Source organism: Dermacentor albipictus, unplaced genomic scaffold, assembly GCF_038994185.2.
Source record: "Dermacentor albipictus isolate Rhodes 1998 colony unplaced genomic scaffold, USDA_Dalb.pri_finalv2 scaffold_14, whole genome shotgun sequence".
NCBI lineage: Eukaryota > Metazoa > Arthropoda > Arachnida > Ixodida > Ixodidae > Dermacentor > Dermacentor albipictus.
In genome coordinates this window covers 3,382,783-3,403,255 of record NW_027225568.1, presented here as the reverse complement: position 1 = coordinate 3,403,255, position 20,473 = coordinate 3,382,783, and the positions used below count along the sequence as shown (strand labels likewise).

Below are 20,473 nucleotides of genomic sequence, written 5' to 3'. Positions count from 1 at the left end.
CACGCGCTCCAGAGCAAGTGCAGAGAAAAGTGCAGCATGGCGTACTTGCCGCCCAGCCAAGAGCAGACGACGCTGCATGTTGTCGTCCACGGCGTCCAGAAAGAAGTAAGGCTTGTCTACAAACCCGACGGCTCACCACTGGAGGACGCAAACGCAAATGGATATATATACGAGGCATCAGGCAAGTGTTGCTGCATGTTTTCGATGAAAGCGTGGTTAGCGGGCAGTTTGTGCTTTATTCGTACTCGTGGCCACGTGTAGCGGTTGGCCGCGATCAACGCATAGGTCCCCGTCTAATTGCGGCATTGATTTAGATCCATTTAGAATTTCTGAGATATCGTGCTGTGCTGTGTGCACATTCCAAATATTATGTTATGTCTTCGCAGACGGCCAGCGCGTGACACTCAGGTTCGTGGCCCAAGATTCACAGGTGGAAAATATTCCCCCTGTAACACGACCACCGACACCGGCCGGCGCCAGTGACGGCTTCGATGAAGTGGGGCCAGGCGCCTGTCCAACGGCATCCGCGTCCGCTGATGAAGCAGCGGACATATGGAGTACTCGCAAAACCAAGTTCTTCATCTCCAAGTACACGGAGATGAAGGACTTAGTTGGAAAGAGCAGAGAACTCCGGTACGTTGCCTTTTACGTTTCATTTTATGTTGCCACCAATATTATGAGCAACAATAAAGTGTACTGTCGTTTCTCAAATTTATACTTCCAACAATGTTAATGGAATGTTTTCATGCATACTTCGCAGGATTTGTTTAAGCTTAGTACATCAATTCTCATCTCAAGAGTGTTTGAAATGTGTGGCAGCCAGTATGCAAATATTATGATTTCAGAGTACCAGAAAGCACGACACTTAATTAAGTACTAAAGGTACCGCAAAATTTCAGTCACATGTAGCAGTTTGTTTTGTATTTAACTATGGTATGCTTTTATTTTAGCACAAGGAAGCTTCTGTGGGTGAGACTCACCGAGCTGATAAACAAGGAATTTTTGTGCAACATGACCAGCACACAGATTGAAAATAAGTGGAAGTCACTTGACCGAGCATACAAGAGGAGCAAAAAGGAGAACAGTTCATCTGGTCACCACCGCGTGACCTGCGAATATGAAGAGTAAGTGTGCTTATTTACTATGGTATTCAATGGGTTTTTCATTTGTGCATCACGCATTACACAGAGAACTGTCGGAGATACTTGAAAAGCAACACAGTATCAACCCAAGAGTGCTTTTGGAGCCTGGAAAGGCAATCCTCCCCAGCGGATGCTCAGGGTAAGCGAACGACAGTTTTTGTGGAAAACCTGGAATTGGTGTGGCATCTGTGTGTATATTTTCTACAGGACAAGCACCACAGAAGCATCCGCCGAGCTTTTGCCTGTGCCAGTCGAGGACAGACTGTCTGCAACAGTTGAGGACAGCCCGGCCTCTAAAAGGAAACGCCACAGCAAGTCACAGCTTACTCCCCTTTTGGAGGTGCTGGAAAAAATGGGGCAAGCAAGAGAGAAGCAAGCCGAAGCGAGAGCTGAGGAACAAAAAGAAAGAAAAAAGTGGGAGGAAGAGCGGGCGAAGCGGCATGCAGACCGCATGGAGAGATTTGATCGCCTGCTAGACTTGATTGCAAAGCAACAAGGGTCACAACAGGGAGAATAAAGTTGTCTTGCACTACCACTGCATGTTCAATTTATTTCAAATGAAAACATTCCTCATATACGAGACAAATAATTTTACAAAACACTTTTCCACATTGGCATGGCATTCACAGAGATGCGACATGTTCCTAGCACTGCTCCTTTGCAATGAACTCTCGTAGGGACTGACTGTAGCCTGGCAGGCTGCAGTCAAAATCCCCTTCAGTGTCGTCATTACCCACATCTTCCTCTTGTGGTAAAGATGTCAGCTCCTGGAAGAAGTCCCTCTCGTTGTTGCACAGGTTGTGGAGCACACACGCTGCCATGACTATATAGCAGGACTGCACAACAGTTTTGGCATCCACAAGGTACAACCTCCTGAAACGCTGTTTAAGCATGCCGAAGGTGTTCTCGATGGACACCCTCTGCTGGCTGTGTCGCTTATTAAACTGTCTTTTTCAAGACGGAAATGAGGCTTCATTGTCCCTGAATGGAGTCATCAGCCAAGGCATCAGAGGATACGCACTATCCCCCAGAATGTAGTTTTCACCACATTCCAATGGCGCACGTGCGAAGAATGGGCTCTCCTTCAAAACGCGGGCATCGTGGACAGATCCAGGGAACCCAATGAAAACATTCAGAAAGCGATTCCTATCATCGCAGATCCCTTGTAAAATAATAGATGGCCACTTCTTGCGACTGAAATACGACTGCGTCGATTCGCTTGGAGTCAGGATCTGGATGTGCGAACCGTCGATGCAGCCGATGGCATTCCGTGGGCCTTTGCCTCCACTCTTGGCGAGGAAACCTGCCTTGATGCGATTCATTTCTGCACTGCTGGGCCAGCATATAACATCACCGCTAAGTGAGTGCAAAAAGTGGACGAACCGCGTCACGCATGCATGCACTGACGACTCTGCCACGTCAAACTTGTCTCCTATGGCGTACATCGACATTTGCGAGCCGACATACACAAGAGCAATTAGGCATGTCTTTTCAGCGGATATTTTTTGACGCCCTTGAAGCGCGTTTGGGTAGAAGGTCGAAGCTCTGAATTGACCACTTAGCCAGTCAAATGTTTCTCTAGAGAGCCTGAACAATCTTTTAAACTCATGGTCATGATACCTGGTTATCACGTTCTCGTACCCCGGCACACGATTTGCATCTCTTCGTACCAACGCACAGGCTACCGAAACACACACATCGTCGAACTCGTCGTCGAACTCGTCGTCGGAGTCAACGTGGATGTCACTGTAGTCGCAGTCGTCGTCGCTTTCCGAGTCCAATAGCTCCATGGCAATTTCAAAGAGGGCCATTTTACGTGGCAAGCGGTGCCAGCGATACACAACGTGTACGTAAAACAAGTAAACAAAGCTATGCCTCTGCTAGGCCTGCACTTCCGTCCTCGTTTTGCAGTCGTGCGCTAGTGCGGCTCCAGCTGCACTTGCTGAACCGGCGCTGCAGGTGCTGCACCCGCTCGGCACCACCATGGCACCACTGCGGCACTTTTCAGAACTAGTGCAGCCAGTGCAAGCCAAATTGAAGAGACCATAAGCAAAACAACAATAAGAGCGGGTCTTCGTTCCTTCTCAGTGCCGCGGTTTGATGCCCTGCCGCCACCCGCTGCTGTACGACAGCGCCATGTGCTGGACTACCGGCGATGCACGGTCCCCTTCGTCGCGACCATCAGCAGCAGAGCAACCGAACGGTGCACTAGAAATTTATCAAGCGCGACGAGGCTACGAGTGAGAGTGAGGCCGAAGTCTGGCATCACTCGGGGAACTCTCGTCGTCAGCACGCGAAGGCAGATAGCAGCGCCTCGGTGTGACCCCCGCAGCCGCTCCGACCACCTACGCCGTGGTCCGTTTACTTTTTTGGCCGATAGTACCTTCCACAGTGGTACGAAAATAAGAAGCGGCAGCGTATGGAACTTAGCGGGGGGCCCGACAGATGGCGCTACTTAAACAGGAAGCGGAAATGCTGTATCGTTCGCAGAGTCTACCAAGTCTTCTGCTCCATTGCCGGATAACTGTACAACATCCCCTTTTTGGTTCATGGTCAGCCAGATGTCCAACCTGACACTTGTGAATTTACAACGCCTGGACTTGTAATCCGAATGGCGGATACGGGTGTTTGTGGCGTGCTGCAATGAACATTAGATGTCTCTCCACGAAAGTGGGGAGCTTAAATCCCGTCTACGTATGAACAAGCTGCAGGTGTGGGCCCTGTTACTACAGGAGACCAACGCCTTGCGAGCCATTCTTTGGCTTCAGTGGATATGTGTCTCCTTCGATGAGTGACCGTCGCGTGCACACAGCTGCCCCTCCAAGAAAGGCAACAATGTATGTTGATACGCGCTATCCTCAGGTCTGCCTTTCTCTTGAAAACTGGTGTAACTCATCAGGAGGTAGTGGCAGGAGCGGTGAAGTTACCCAAGGCAACTGTTGTGGTAATATCATACTACGTAAGACCAGCCGGTGGCTCTTCAAGGATTAATCTGGGCTGGTTATTGAACGTCCGCCGCCGATACCCAGCGTGTCCTATTTTAGTTGGTGGTGATTTCAACACCCCTCAGCCAGATTGGGGATACCCTACTTCTAGGCTCCGAGGTAGGCGTGTACGGGGCGCCTTCGTGGATGCGTTGTTTGTACTACTGAACCATCCCGATTCAGCAACGCGGGCTGTGCCTCAAGCTCGACGTACAACAGACGCACCAGATCTTACGTGGTGGTCGGGTCCCGGCACTACCACTTGGCACCTGGAGCCCGACTGCTGGGGTAGTGACCACCACCCTATCATCATCGGCCTTCATCCATCGCAGGCCAGCGGATTGCGCCGCAAGTGTACTGTAGTCAACTGGGACACCTTTCGCTCCGTTCTCCAAGATACCACTGTGGACTCGTCACCACTACTTGTTGACCGCATACAAAGCGCGCTCAATGAAGCTACAACTATCATCTGGATAGACGTCGACCGACCGGCACCGGATACCGGCCTGCTCAACTTGTGGGCTGCTCGCAGACAAGCTGAGCTGGCAACATCCCGAGACCTCACTACTGCACAAGCACGTACAAGACTGAATTTCCTTATTGCTAAGGCCCGAAAATATGAACGCGACCTCTCGCGGTGGCACAGGCATACGTGGTGTGAGCGGTTTTCATCCAAGACATTGAATGCTTCTCTCTGGTGAACGTTCCGTGCCACGGAACACGGTTGCTGCCGTCCAGATGCGGCGGCCACAGCCTGCTTCGCTGCTGGCTTGTCGCCGGATGATTTTGCCAGAGAAGCAGCCCGGAAGTTTTTCTCTCAGTAGACGTGTTGCCTCAAACAGGCAATGGTGCTTCCTTGGCAGGCATTACAGAACATATCGACAAGTTACCATCTGCAGCAGACTCCGAGGGGATTGCAAGCTCTTTCACTATGCCCGAGTTGCTTGCAGCGATAGATAGTATCAGTCGCAAGACAGCACCCGGTTCAAACTCTATTACTTATGAGGCTTACAAAAACCTGAGTTGCGCTGTGCTGCCTCTACTCATCGACACCATTAACAAGGTATGGCTAGACGGCCTTGTCACTCCAGGCTGGAAATCGGCTATTGTGATCCTGAAACCAAGCAGGTCGCCGACCAACCTTGGCAACTTCCGACCCATTTCCCTAGTGTCAATGTTGTGCAAGCTTGCTGAGCAAATACTAGCCACACGACTGTCTTGGTGGCTAGTGCACCATAGTTTCTACCACCCTGCTCAAATTGGCTTCCGTCCATCCATAGGTACTGAAGATGGGCTGGCTGTCTTGGCATCCTCAGTTTTATCGTCAACTCGTAGACACAGTGACCGTACTGTCCTCGCTATGGACGTCGAAAAGACATATGGTAACATCAATCATGCTGCCATCTTGGCTTCAATTGAAATGCTGCATTTTCCCTCTAGAGCACGGAATTTTGTCAAATCTTTCCTTGAAGACCGACATTTTGCAATTCGCCTCAGTGGTGACGCCGTTGGCTCATTTGTCCCTCTTCGTGGCGTACCCCAGGTATCGGTATTGTCACCCACGTTATTCAATATTGCTTTCATCCTGCTTGCATAGCACTTACACGATTTACCCGACATAATGTTCTTGTTGTACGCTGATGACATCTGGGTATGGAGTACTCATCATGACCTGCAGACTCAAGCCGCTGCCCTTCAATCAGCTTTAAATGTCACACGCTTCTTTAGTCAGCCTTAGGCTTTCCGTCAGCAAATCTGCATACATGTCAGCCGCCAATCGCTGGGGCTGGCGTAAACTCTCTGCGACACCCATTCGTCTTCATCTATCCGGAATCCCACTTCAACAATGTTCAACTTTAAATATTCTGGGTCTGGCGGTACACGACTCGGGAATCGCAAGTGCTAAAAAGCAGGCAATTCAGACGTTAGGTTTGATTAGGTGCATTGTTCCTAAAACGGGCGGCGCCCTCTCATATGTTGCGCGACAGTTGAAGGCGGTAGTGCAACCACGCCTTGTTCATTAAGCCCAATTCCAGCATTTGACGAGGGCACAATGGAATCGCTTCGAAGCTGTTCATCGCGAGGCAATGAGGGTCATCACTTGCCTTCGTTGCATCACCCCGATCGTGGCTCTCCAAGAAAATGCACAGCTGAACACACTAGATGAGCTGGTACTTGCCTTCCCCGCAACACCCCGACCATGGCTCTCCAAGGAAATGCACAATTGAACACACTAGATGAGGGGGTGCAGCAGCGACGTGATGCTCGCAGGCTTAAGGCCAGCCTTTCACACGCAACGTGATCTCAGGGCTTACGCTTTCTCACACTCCTTTCTACCACCACCACCACCATTACCAGTTCTTCCTCCCTGGAGTTTTGTACAGCTGAGCGATAACAAGCCAACTGATATACGTCGCCCGACATCAATTCACGCGGCGTCATCGCTTTGTGATCGAATTATAGCTCGAGATGCTGACCTGCCGGTTGGCTCCATCGTGCTTTACGTTGATGCAAGCATTTAGGACTGTGAAATAACCACTGCAATTTATTGCCCTTGCGCACCTGCCCTTAATAAGACGACCCGGTTTCAAATCCAAAAGCCTCCTTCCTCCTTTTGTGCTGAGCTCCTTGTTGACCGAGATGCGTTGTGCCATGTGGCCGCCTTTCCCATGGTCCCCACGGCTGGCATCGTCATCTGCACTTGATGCCATCCAGGCGACGCGGCTGCTGCGACGCGTCAGTCGCAGCCCTGAAATATGTCAACAGATCCATCTTCTGGCGGCACGCATCCCGCAGCCAATATCTCTCGAGTGGATCCCACGCGACCTTTTAAGCTTCCAAAGCCATGCGGATTCTGTGACCCGTCTAGCGACCTCTCCATCGTCACTGCCTCAGCTCTTTCACCTAGATGATGTCACCCTCCTTTTAACAAGAGCACCTCCGGCGCCGCACACGTGCTCTCATACCTCCGTGTGCAATAAACCTCCTCCGTGGTCTTACCCGTGCACAGGAGGTTGCGCTCCGGAGGATCCGGGTCGGAGTTGCCCTCACTCCTGCCGTGACTCAGAAGTGGCCGCACTTTCGCCCGTTATATCCTAGCCCCGAGTGTCCACTCTGCAAGTTGCGGAATGCTGAAGCCGGCATCCACCCCCTGCTGTGGGTCTGCCCTGCACTGAAACCGACGAGGCTCCGGCACCACACAGCAGCGAGACTTTCGCCGCATAATCCGAGCGATTACACTGCTTGGACGCAGGGACCACATTATCGATCCCTCTTGGACTTCATAAGATCAGCAAATCTTTTTTCATTCATTTAATCATCCTTATTCACCCCCATCCCATACCCCTGTATGCCCTGAGGCATTTACCCTCGCATTAAAAAAAATCATTTTTTTTTAGTGCAATATCTAAATGGCCGCTTTTTACCGGTGGTAGAGTTAGTGTACTTGATTGGGAGAGTGGGTCCCACATACTTCACTCGACGAACAAGCGTTTCACGTCAAGGACTCTACGTGTCACCACACTCCGGACTTAACCGCAACCTCGTGAGACTACATTTTTTCCTACTTATGAACAACCTTGTATGTGTGGGAGCACCATTCTGCATACTTGAAAACGAATGTATTTGGTATGGCATCAATTTCTTGCGATTCTTTAGTGCCAGTGTCTAGTAATGGCGATAGAACGCCTTCTGAATTTCACAACAGGTCTCAATGTGAAATATAGATCCGTTGCAGCTCATCGGAAATAAGGCTGTTCGTCTCACGTTAACTCCACATAATCCTCAAATTGAGATTGTCTTCTCGAACGAGGAAAAGGGACCACCTGAGATATATCGTGCCGAAAAGAATTTTCTGAGAAGTTTCTCAAGGTGGTCTGCCACTGTGCATATCACGCTTGGTGTTAGCTGCCAATACTTAAAAAGTCGAATAATTGAACATAACTAATCTGTTAAGAGAAAAATGAAAAATAGCTTGAGTAATACCAAGCCAGCGCGCCACATTGTGCATTCGGTTCTACTAGTGTCCCTAGCGTCTTTCATCCTTAAAGCTATGGCTGAAATTATGTGGGTCAAAGTGTATATAGACATGCTGCAAGTACGTGTTGAAAAAGGGAGAGATCAATGATTATACGATATGCTGATGATGATAAGTCAAGTCTAGATCTCATTCTGCTTATGCTGGTAGTTATGGTTAGATAAGCTGGAATGACCAGGGTTGTTCTGTATCATTTCTAATATATTAAGCTTTATGGCTTATGTCCTAAGCTGATGCAGTGTATTCAGGTTTTGCGTGGATTAGATGTACAATCGCGATCAAAAATATACGGCTCTGGACACCATTTATGAAGCTTTTTTAGTTTCGCAACTGCTCCTCCCAAAGCGGGCACGTTTTTGCGCCCAGGCACAAAGATGGCGCTGCGGTCGAACTTTGCGTTACACTAACCACGCTGCCGTGCAGCGACGCTGCTGACGCTGCAGTAGCCGTGAGCATTTGCGTCGCGTTTTCTTGTCGAGTGGTCCCGATTTTTTCCCTTTGTGTTTGTGTGCATTAGAACTGAGAGTTGGGCGAATTGGTAGGAATTCATAGTGAAATATTTTGCGCGCACAATTGACATTTGTATATTTTTTTATCTTCTTTAAGACTGCAGCTGCAATTTTTTACCTTATTGTCAAATTTATTTGAAATAGCTTTGCACAGTTTTTGCACCTGGTTAGGAGCACTGAAAACCAGTTCAACACCACACCGGCTGGCAACATTCTTAAACCCATGGGAAAAATAATGGACGTAAGGTACAACCGCAAGGCACTTTCTGTTCGTGCCAAGTGTGTTGCTTGAATCTGTGGGTTGTACACCCTTTGCTATTTTTATTACGTTTTCGGTCGCTCTGACTATAATGTGTTCCGGGAATCCCACTGAAGCTAGTCTTGTTACCTGATTGGGAAAGCTTTCTTTTATTCGGTGGCAACAAGATTTTACTAAAGCAGCCCGAAGGCTTGACACCGCAATTCCACTTTTTACAATCTTCGAATGTCCTGATTTGTACTGCAATACGGGCTTTTTTGATCTGGGGCTGTATATCCAGCACCTGTGGTCGGGTAGCAATCGCAGAGACTGTGAATAAATTTGGGAATCAAAAATTCACAAAATGCAGAATAAGTGTTGTGTACCGGCTTCCCTTAACCTGTGGCAACATGTACATTAGGACAAACCGGTCGGTGCATAAACACCCGTCTAAGAGAACATGAACATTCTCTCGGTAAAGAAAACTATTCGCACTTGTCCAACCACTGCAATCAATGTCATTGTGATCTGGCATTTTTCTGACACTGACATTCTGTTTTCATATAAACATGTGAAATCACAGAAGCGTTTCACATCAAAGAGTGCTGAAAAATGCACAAGCCAACCATCAGTTGCAATCACTGACAAAGAATTTGCTTTTTTAAATACTGCTTGAACCTTTTTTATCTGTTTCTAATCTGTTTCTGTTTATACTGATGACTCTTGTTGCCCATGCTTAGTACTGATAGCTGGGGTGTACATATGCTCTGTGTATTTCCAAAAATAAACAATTGTGAGTGAGCGCTCGCGTGTCCCCCTTCACTGTGTCCTTGTTGATTGTGCGTGCAAAATATTTCACTATGTGTGTGCATTATCGTGAGTAGTGCGCAAGTTGCGCTTCAGCATCTTTCGGTGATGCTGATGTTGCCCTTGGGGCCTGCAAGTATGCAGCAAGTGTCTACAGCCTGGGCTGCCACTCTTGAATGCCAGACATTTTTATTTTTGGCTGTCAGAAGGTGGGTGGTGTGTGTGATTTATCTTCGTTACAATGTGCTAGGACTGGGCAACCAAATGCCAACAGGCCAACGATACCCGCTGGTACATCCCGGCAGGTCGGGATGTACCAGCGGGTACCAGAGAAGTGCCACAAAGAGGCACTTGACTCTGCCGACCAATCTGCTTTTCCTTGCAAAGTGGTAGAGAGCGATACCCCGTGCAGACAAAATGTTGGGGAAAACATCCAAAGTGTGCGACACTCACTTCTGAGAAGGGGACATTGTGAAGTCGTATAAACATATAATCAACGGAAAAGTGATTGAAATCGAGCGCAGAGTATGGTCTCTCAGGAGCTCGTTGATGCAGTTCCTACCATATTTCCCAATCTCAGACAGTACTTATCCTCAAATCGTAAGCAGAGAAAATCTCCGAAAAAGAGAGCAATTGTCGCAGCAAACGCAGGGGCAACTCAGAGCGACGCTGCAGAGAACAAGAGCAAACAGAGCCCGTGCAAATCAGCTGTTTGAATGTTAATGAGCTGGTGGAGTCTTTGCAGTCAATTGCCTCGATAGTTGAGATCGGCAGCGCTTGAAGACGAAAATGGACAGCGATCACATTGTTTTTTATGAGGCAGAAATGGAGGGAGTGGTACACACAATATTGAAGAGTGTCGTAGTTCGCAATGACATGAGCTACGTAGTATCTGCCCGTGAAAAACTGGTGCCGACGTGCCCATGGATATGGCAATCACTTAAAATGATGAATGGGACCTCCTACATGAAGTGCAAAAGGGATACAATGGCTTCACAAGACTATCTACCTCCCGAAGCAATGCTTGTGATAGAATGCGAGTTTGTGACTGCCAGCCTTGTTTGTCCTTCAAGGAAACTGTTAAGCTGCGTGAAAAGCATAGACGAGACCGTTGTGCAAGCATAAAAAAAAGAAGCCTTTGGAGACCTTTTCTGGAGGGTTTTAGATGCCCTTAATTAGCAAGACAGGAAACTGTATCAGTTGCCCAGAACATAGCAGTGATTTTACAGCACAGATTGTACACTTCTATTTGGTCACACGAATGCATTTTTTTACCCAAAAGAAGAGCCAGGAGAACGACAGTGGCACTAGAGCTCCGGGGGAACATAAAGCAAAGCCCGTGTGAATGGTAAATGAAGTGAAAAGGAAGGCCTCTGAAAGTGTGTGAAGTTTTAATAAACTATAATGTGCCAATATAAGTCCACTGAAAACGTCTCTGAAATGTTCTTATTTTATAACTATGTACCAGAGGTAGCAGAGCAATGTCAGCATGATATTTATTTATCAGGTAGCCCTCTATATATGTGCCTCGAAAAACAAAGTGGCTTTATGGAACCTCCCTAAACGACCCTGGAGAGTATATCTTGTCCTTAATAAAATTGGGGGAAATGTTCAAGCTTTGTTGCTTCAATTTTTTTAAAATCCTGGCTTGCACGATTTCGCGTTGGGAAAACGGGAATTAAAATTACTCCTAATCAGTGTGATTGATACGGAGAAGTAGCGTCACCTTTCAAGTGTAAGAGCGAAGTAAACTCATTTCAGCATACAGATGCGGAAGGTATGAAACACCAGCGCCGAGATGCGCAGACGATCAATTAGGTTCACACAATTTGTACCATTGTTTATAGATTGCTTGATCAATAAACGTTTATTCATACGCCATATATCGCTTAATAATATATCTCATATATAACTCTTAAAATGTGTACAGCACACAATGACGCCATGATGCGTAAGCAGTGCCTTCTGAATTTGGGTTCCCAATCTTCAGAGTCTTTGTCCTGCAGGAAAGAAATGATCACAAAAATGTAGCTAACCTTGCAACAATTGCCTGTCTTTAGACGCACTGTATTCTTGGCTGCAACATTTACGACAACTTGATGCCTCTGGCCCTCACAAAAGAAAATTGAGCTTAAACATATGAAATCCAGAAAACGGATGATTAAAAACGCTCATGGAAGACATCTTCACTGTACTCTTTCTGATTAGTCAAACTAGCCAGTCATCACAGCAGACGTTAAGAAGTGGTGGAGTGATCGACCACATGTTCTCTAGAGGGAGTACTGCTAAGTGAATCGACGGTGCGTTTTGGAGTGTTTCTTTTTTGTCTTTTGTTTAATACGACCCGCCAGATGATTTGTCCTGTTAGGGTCGAATTAACGGAAGTCGACCGTATCTGAATAGAAAAATTAGACTTCGCCCAAACTAAAATTTCATTTTAACGCCAGTTCCCACATACACGTGGGATCTGCTCAATTTTTTTTTCAGGTTCAGAGGCAGAACCCAGAGGATAGACACACAAAAGCAAGAGAGCGAAAAGGGGGAGAGCAGGAGGGAACTGGGAACTGGTCAAGTAGCAACGACGTGAATGCTACTGAAGAGGTGCCAGCTACTGCCGATTTTTGACGGCCGCTAAGCAACGCTTCGTAGCAAGACTTTATCAACATAAGTGATTACTGTGCATGCACACACTGAGTGGCTGCACGATTAGCAGTGAGCTGCCCACAATGCTATAACAACTGCCCACCATGCTATGTTGAAACATTTCAACACGAGTACAATGTGCTGCCTCTATGGGCCAGATACATGCATGCTGCAGCAGCTGAACAACAGTAAAACCATGCTAAATGTTCGTTACACTTGTGGATCAATCCATCGAACCTAAGGTCAGTAAAGAATCTTTCTTAAAATAGTAGGTGGAACCCCTAGTGCCATTGCCTATATTCTTCTGTGCTTTGAGTTGCACCCCCACTATTCACAATACCCCACCTGCTGCCTTGTGGCTGAGCTCACATTGCATTTTCAAACACTAAGAATGAGAAAGAAAAATTACATAGCAGCTCGAGTTACATTTATGCAAGTATGACATTTAGTTCAGGTAAGGAAACATGCACACAAAAAAACTGAAAATGCTCTAATCCTGTAGTGTGTCTTACTCAGATGCCATGTTGTGGGTTTGTGCCCACAACAGAACTTTGTGGCTGCTCTCCAAGGTCAATAGGGTGTCTACCAAGTTGACATTTCCAAATTCCCTGAGTTTTCCAGGTTTTCCCCGAGTGCTTTTGCAATATTCCCTGAGTGACACAGAACTTTGTTTTATGTCAAGACAGGCTCCCTACATCACATCGCCCAATGCTTTCATTCTCTAGTAAGCATGTTAAAAAATAAAGAACTTAATCCGGTTTGAACAGTAAGGGGTAGTGCTTATTTTACTCAAAAAGAAAACAGAAGGGAGGGGTTAGTAACATGCATAATGTTAATAATAAAGAGAAAATCAGACATTCACCCGTTCATAGCAATTGCTACAAAGGAAACCCATACGGGATCCTCGAAAGAAAAGCCTCATAGTTGAAGAAAAATTCGTCCTGGTCCGGAACGAATTGTTCAATCGCTGCAGGCACATCCAGAAAAGCTAAGAAGGTCTACCAGTACACTAATTAGGCATATCGGTGCTCGTACTGTAACAGGAGATGGCGGGCGCACATGTGTATAATTAAGGAATACATACTGTGCCCCATGGCAATTGCCCCCACACGACACTCGTTATGCTTCACCGCGATACTTTCGCGAATGCTTCACCACGTAACACTTATGTACTAAGGCGAAGCTGACTTTCGGGACCCGTCATTGTGCAACGCGCCTTGCTTTCCGAGCTTCGAAACAAATCGCGAGGACCGCGAACGCAGATGGGTGCCGTTGCTGACAATGGCGAATTTTTTCAAATGAAAAACGCGGCACAGAACGACAAGAAGCCTAATAGCGAACGTCGAAGCAGCTAGGCCTAGCGTTACCGCTGTTGTGGCTACGGCTGCCAGCAGATCTGCGTGCGAGAGCGCCGGTTCGAGGAGACAAGGTAATCAAAATGGCGGCGAAGGTGCTTTTTCGGACGGGCGGTCACGACAAAAAGTCCGAGAACTCGGACGGTGAAGGGTTCTCGCGTCCGAAATTTCAGACGTTCTGATACATTGACTCTGTGGGGGACGTGGTGGTGCCGCGAAGTCGTCCGAATTATCAGGCGTCAGTAAAGTCTGTCGTAGACGGAATATTGGCAACTCCTCCAGCAGATTACGCGGCGTCAAATAGGGATCGTTACGATTCCTCTAGTACTCGAGCCAGCATTACCACGACTTTCGTTCCCTTTCAAATAAAATTACTGCTCATTTTCTCTGATAGAAGCACAAATTTCCTGAGTATTCCCAGACTATTCAAAATCCCTGAGAATTCCCGGTTCTCCTGGTTGATACACACCCTGAGCAAGTGTCACTGAACTGTTCCATCTGACAGTCTGGGAATGACACAAACAGCGAAGTTCACTCACCCAGAGTACCAGTAAATTTGCCCATCTGACGGGGGTACACATTTAGATTACACTAATGTTGTTGCAAGGTGTTTAAGACTGCCAAGCTTTGTTGCAAATTAATACTCATGGATATTTAAGCACCTAATTTTATTTCAGGATTTTCAAGGCATTGACACGACGTTTCAATTATCAAGGTCCACTACAAACCCTGCATTATTGTTAGCAATAAATACCTGAATTTTAGCAACACAGCCACCAGCCACAGTGTGCCGGCCTGAAAATTGTGCGATGACAATTTCAAAGTGCTTGGGTTCGCGCCAATCAATGCTTGAGCGAAGCTGTTGGATTCAGAAGCACCAGTTTTTTCCTGTTGGATTTACCAACGCAAGTGCAACATTCCACGGAGCTCCAGCACAAGTTGTACCAAGGTCTATCCTTGAATGCTCACCAAAGACCACTGGAAGCAGCAGGTCTGCATCAGATACGAAAAGAAGAAAAAGAAAGAAAATAAAACGTATTACAGTCAATGGTGGGCGAATATCTAAAGTTGCGAGTACGCATCAGATAGTATTGCACACTAAGTATCCATACTTCAATAGGAACTATATTTAGTATATTAAAATACTTGAAACTAACCAAATATTTCACAACTAATTGTTAAAGTATTGCTACTGTTCTCCGTCTGCTTAAACAAATTATTGGAAACTATCTGAAGTGAAACAATGAAAAAAGTTTTCTAAGGAATACAGCAACAAAATAGATAATGCAAGTTTTGTTTTCAGTTTCATGGTGGGAGCCTACATGACAACTTGTTAGTTTTTCTTGAACTCTGTCATTTAGTGTTTTTGGCAATCCAGAAATGTAGAACTTTTATAATTACGCTACAAGAGATGTTTTTCATGCAACTGGCCCTTTTACATATTTACGGCACACAAGTACTTCAGCAGCTTGTTTTTATTGCGATAGCAATTATATGGACACTCCAGGTGCATATCTGCTGTTGCAATCATCGTGATGTTCTGTATAAGTCCGACGACGATAAAACCATCACCGCGCACCGTATGCTATATGTGTGCGTGAAAGCATGCGAGGGTGAGCCAATGATGATGGCGCAATCTCACGCACGCAAAGGAACAAAGCAGAGAGCAAGCACACCATCTTCTGTCGTATGCAAGGCACCAGGGGATGGGAGAAAGGAGAGGGTTCTACTTCAGCAGCTGCTGTGTATAAGGTGGCCGCGTGGGCCCTATGTTGAAACCGATTTGCGATGGGGACAAAGTGCGCCGAGTGCTGACAGCTTCGTGCGCGAAGTGTTCTTGCCGCTTAGATCGCGCTGAAGGGAGAGGCAGCTCATGGTCAATTTGTTCGCTGCAGCTGGCGCACTTTCTCACTCCAGCACTTTGACAGCGAGTCTATGCAGTCATCGAGGAGATGTGCTCATGTTTGTGCGCACGTGACATCCCACTTGTTAATCTAATTACTAAGCGACTGTTTACAAGTTTAAACGGCCGATAAATCTAATACAGTTAAACCTTGATACAATGAACTTGACTATAATTACATTCTCATTATAACAAAGTATTAAAGTTTTCCTAACCAAAGAAAAAATGCCATAAACTGGTAAAAAGTGACTGGCATATAGGATGTGGGTCAGCTTCTTGCCACGGTTCTTGAAAGAAAAAGATCAACCTATATTCCGCTCTTTTATGGTATACCAGGGGCTGGATTTTATTGTTCACGAAATTCTTTAAAACTACCCGTGGCATGTAGCACAATTCTATTACCTGAGCTAATTTATACTCATAGATAGACATTATTACCTCTAACCACTTTGGCAGTGCCAGATGAAGTACAAAGGCTTCCCATACTTGGCAGTGCTGGCACTGACTGCGAGTCTGAGAACATCCGGCCATATGAAGGTGCTTGGGTTCTGCCAGCTGTGCCGAACTGGCTTGCAGGGTTCTTGGGAGTGCTTCTGGAATGGCCAAACTGCTCCCTGGCTGGCAATTGAGCGTCGTTCATAGTGGGCTTGTATTTTTGAGGAATAAGAAAATTTCCATCACTTTTGCATGCGCCTATTTCCCATGGGAGCTGTCGGTTCCTGCCTCTAGATTGAAGTGTCCTCAGATCTGGACTGCTGACCGATAACTGCTTTTCAGGTACCTTTCCGAACTGAATTTGTGAGTCACCATTACGCTGAGAGTGCTTGACCCTGCCACTTGTGCTGCGGGGGCCGCAACAGATCTTAGAGGGAATGGGAGACACCTTGCAAAGCCTTGATGGGGACTTCAGCAAAATGTGATGACATCCATTTTTCCATGATTTTCCATTTTCCATGATTTTCGACCCGCTCCAGGATGCATCTTTCAGGCAATGGTCTATGCCTGATGCTGACTGCTGTGACCACCGACTGCTGTCTGGTGACTGACCTGAAAGCCAAAGACATAGCAAATATCACTTAAGGGGAGATGAGGGTTGAAACACTGTATTAGGCTCCAACATCCTATTTTCATTTAAAAAAAAATCAAGGCATTTCTCCAACCAAGAAACTGCAAGAAATGTTTCTAATTGAGGCATGGTAGCTGTAGGGGCTTGATTTTTCCATTTATGCTCCACTGATGAGGATCATGACGAAGGGTTTTGCCTAGATGATGAGCTTTCCTGTTGCAAGTACAAGCAAGCAATGGCCCTGGCTGAATTGGCACTAGCTCATTCTCCCAATTTTGCCAGTGCTCAGGCAAATGTACTAAAGGCTGACAGATGAAGCTCTCTTGCTGTGTCAAAAACAAAACCCAAAATGTGTCAAAGTTTCTCAACAGCAAGATTTGCTTCACGCAATGTTCTGGAAATATGTGCCCACTACTATTAGCCCCGAGAACGAACTACACGGGCGCTGCGAGCGCCGCTCGCGTGACGTTAGGGCACAGACTCGTTGTCTGCTGTCGCCTGTCGCCTGCTACAGTTCAGGTCGTGTCCAGGTGCTTTCTGCAGTGTTTTCATTTGTTCACCCTCGTTCCCTCTGCTTGTATACTTATGGCGGTCGTCTCAAATATGTTTTTACAACGTCTTCGTTCAGCAAAGTTTATACAAAGAGATCATTTCTTAGACGACAATGCAGGTCTCAAAGGCAATGCTACAGGGACAACCGACGGAGAGCAGACCAGCCCATTGCGGGTTTTTCATGCGCGGATCGACAACCACAACATCACAGCACATAAGAATCCAGTTATGATACCATACCTGCCGCGGTGTAACATGTATGTCACAAATGCTGGCTACATATGACTTCTACGAGTTACCTTGATTTTAATCCGCTAAAACAGGATTGCTCACGACGAGTGGTTCATCGTATAATATCAAATGCATACCCGAGCCAGAGGTGCAAGGTCTGTAAAACTGAATCAGCAACGCTCCCCCCCATGCTATGGGAGTGCAAACATCAATACCCAGACCAAGCACGTACCCAGGTTTTTTTTCGAGGGGGGGGGGGCACCACCTCCATCATCATCATCGTAATCATTATCATCATCATCATGTTTTATGTCCACTGCAGGACGAAGCCCTCTCCCTGCGATCTCCATTTACCCCTGTCTTGCGCCAACAGATTCCAACTAGCGCCCCCGAATTTCCTAATTTCACCGCTCCACTTAGTGTTTTGTCGTCCTCGATTGCGTTTTCCTTCTCTTGGTACCCATTCTGTAACCCTAATGGTCCAACGGTTATCTAACCGGCGCATTACATGACCTGCCCAGCTACATTTTGTCCTCTTGATGTCAATTAGAATATCGTCTATACCCGTTCGCTCTCTGATCCAAACCGCTCTCTTTCTCTCTCTAAGGATATGCCTAGCAATCTTCGTTCGTTCGCTCTTTGCGCAGTCCTTAACTCATTCTCAAGTCTCTGCCCCATATGTCAGCACTGGCAAAATGCACTAATTACAAACCTTACTTTTCAATAATAATGGTAAGCTTCCAGTCAGGAGCTGGCAATGTCTGCCGTATGCGATCCAACCTATTTTTATTCTTCTGTGAATTTCCTTCTCATGATCAGGGTTCCCTGTGAATAAGGTAAACGAACTCCTTCATAGTCTCTAGTAGCCGACTGGCGATCCTGATCTCTTGTTCCTTTGCCCGGCTATCTATCATTATCGTCATCTTCTGCATATTAATATTCAACCCCACTCCTACAGTCTCTCTGTTAAGGTCTCCAATCATTTGTTGTAACTCGCTTGCATTGTTGTTGAATAGAACAATGTCATCGGCAAACCGAAGGTTGCTGAGACATTTGCCGTCGATCTTTACTCCTAAGCCTTCCCAGTTTAATAGGTTGACTTCTAAGCACGCAGTGAATAGCTTTGGAGAAATTGTGTCTCCCTGTCTGACCCATTTCTTTTTAGGTATCTCCCTGCTTTTCTTGTGTAGAATTAAGGTAGCTGTAGAACCTCTGTATATATTCTTACGCGAAGGACGAGCCAGTAAGACGAGAAACTATTTATAGATTATATTTACAACAACGGTTGCAGCGCTGACCGGTTAGATTTACAGCGCGAGCCCAGTTCGTTCTTCCTCCTCTTTTCTGGAGTGATGGTGCCCACGCACCTCGTTCAAACAAACAAATACCTCACGCATGTAGCAATATTTTTCGAGCTTTTAAACGTAAGCGTTCTGTAGTCCTTGATTACGGAGTGCCTCTAGACTGCTGGTATCTCTACTGAATCAAATGCATTTTCGCAATCTATATAAGCCACATAGAGAGGCTTATTGTACTCTGCAGATTTCGCAATAACCCGATTGATGACATGGATGTGATCTATTGTAAGGTATCTCTTCCTGAAGCCAGCCTGTTCCCTTGGTTGACAAAATCCAGTGTTTCCCTTATTCTATTGGAGATTATTTTGGTAAATATCTTATATAATACTGGGAGCAAGCTAATGGTCCTATAATTTTTCAATTCTTTAACGTCTCCTTTTTTGTCGATTAGTATAATGTCTGCATTCTTCCAGTTTTCTGGGACCCTTGTAGTCGATATAAACTTCGTATAAAGAGCAGCCAGTTTTCTAAGCATTATGTCTCCTCCATCTTTGATTAAATGGACTGTTATTCCACCTTCTCCTCCCGCTCTTCATCGTTTCATGTCGTGCAGCGCCCTTCTGACCTCATCGCTAGTTATAGGAGAGTTTCTGTCTCCTGTACATTACTGTTTCTAAGTGAGGTATCGTGACTCCTCTGGGTACTGTATACAGGTCAGCGTAGAATTTTTCAGCTGCTTTTACTGTATCTTCGAGATTGCTTATGATATTACCCCTCTTATCTTTTACTGCATACATCATGGTTTGTCCTATGCCAGGTTTCTTTTTTACTGATTTCAGGCTCAGTTCATTTTTTTACGGCTTCTTCAGTCTTTCACATGTTATAGTTTCGAATATCAGTTATTTTCGCCTTGTGGATCAGTTTTGACAGTTCCGCGAATTGCGTAACGCTGTGCGGCCGCCAGTCCCATACAACCGTGTAGAAGCGCAGAATGGTACTCAGTGTAGTCAATTCACGCCATGTTATTTTAGTGGTAGTCGAAAGTTACTTTATTTTATTTTCTAGAAATCTGTAGAAGCACATTTACTTCTATGAACATTTATACCCGACTCCTGATAGGGCATTCCTAGCGACATCCAATTGCTGTATAATAGTATCACCTATCACCACACACCCCTTGCGACACTCGAAAGAGAAAATTTCAGATGCCGCTTTCAGAGTTGTTCTTGTATAAGAGGCAATTGTGCACCTAGGGCCATAAACATAACCTTATTTCCTATTCTGCATGCTTTCAAGTATATGTTCAGTAAATGGAGACGTATCATCATCGGCAGCAGCAGCAGCCTATTTTTATGTCCACCGCCATCATAAAGGCCTCTCCCAGCAATTTCCATGCAATGATCCCTGTCTTGCGCTGGCTGATTCCAACTTGCACCTGGAAAATGTCCGAATTTAATCTCCCCACCTATTTCTCTTCAATTGCACAGTAGAAAATATCAGGTCGGTGTCGGAAGTTTATGGACCCCACTATAGCATTTATCTTTGTGGTCTACAGAGTCTTGCTTCTTCAATTAAAACTCTGCAGCGGTCAATGTTACCACGTACATCAAAAATTTCCAACGACACATGTATACCGACAAAATCCTCAGCAAGAATTCTGCCTCGTGATTACTATCGTCTACACAACATACATCATCAGACGTAAAGTT

At 46.2% G+C, this 20,473-nt stretch overlaps 1 protein-coding gene and 1 pseudogene across 7 annotated transcripts in view; both read right to left on the bottom strand.

Annotated features, from left to right (window-relative positions):
• Positions 1-1,786: 1,786 nt before the first annotated feature.
• On the bottom strand, positions 1,787-2,953 carry LOC139051786 (uncharacterized; annotated as a pseudogene).
• Positions 2,954-11,564: 8,611 nt separating this feature from the next.
• LOC139051818 (serine/threonine-protein kinase mos-like) overlaps positions 11,565-20,473 on the bottom strand; it is a 55,657-nt gene continuing 46,748 nt past the window's right edge. For 4 of the 7 annotated variants that reach the window (XR_011509568.1, XM_070528830.1, XM_070528828.1 and 1 more), the window contains 3 exons: positions 16,056-16,664; positions 14,469-14,707; positions 11,565-11,716 (listed from right to left, as the gene is read on the bottom strand). Coding sequence is in view for 5 of the 7 variants with exons in the window: in XM_070528830.1 (XP_070384931.1) it covers positions 16,614-16,664 (51 nt within the window). In the remaining 2 variants the exon portion in view is untranslated. The remainder of the gene's footprint in view (positions 11,717-14,468; positions 14,708-16,055; positions 16,665-20,473) is intronic. The other 3 variants (XR_011509569.1, XM_070528829.1, XM_070528831.1) reach the window with 3 other exon arrangements.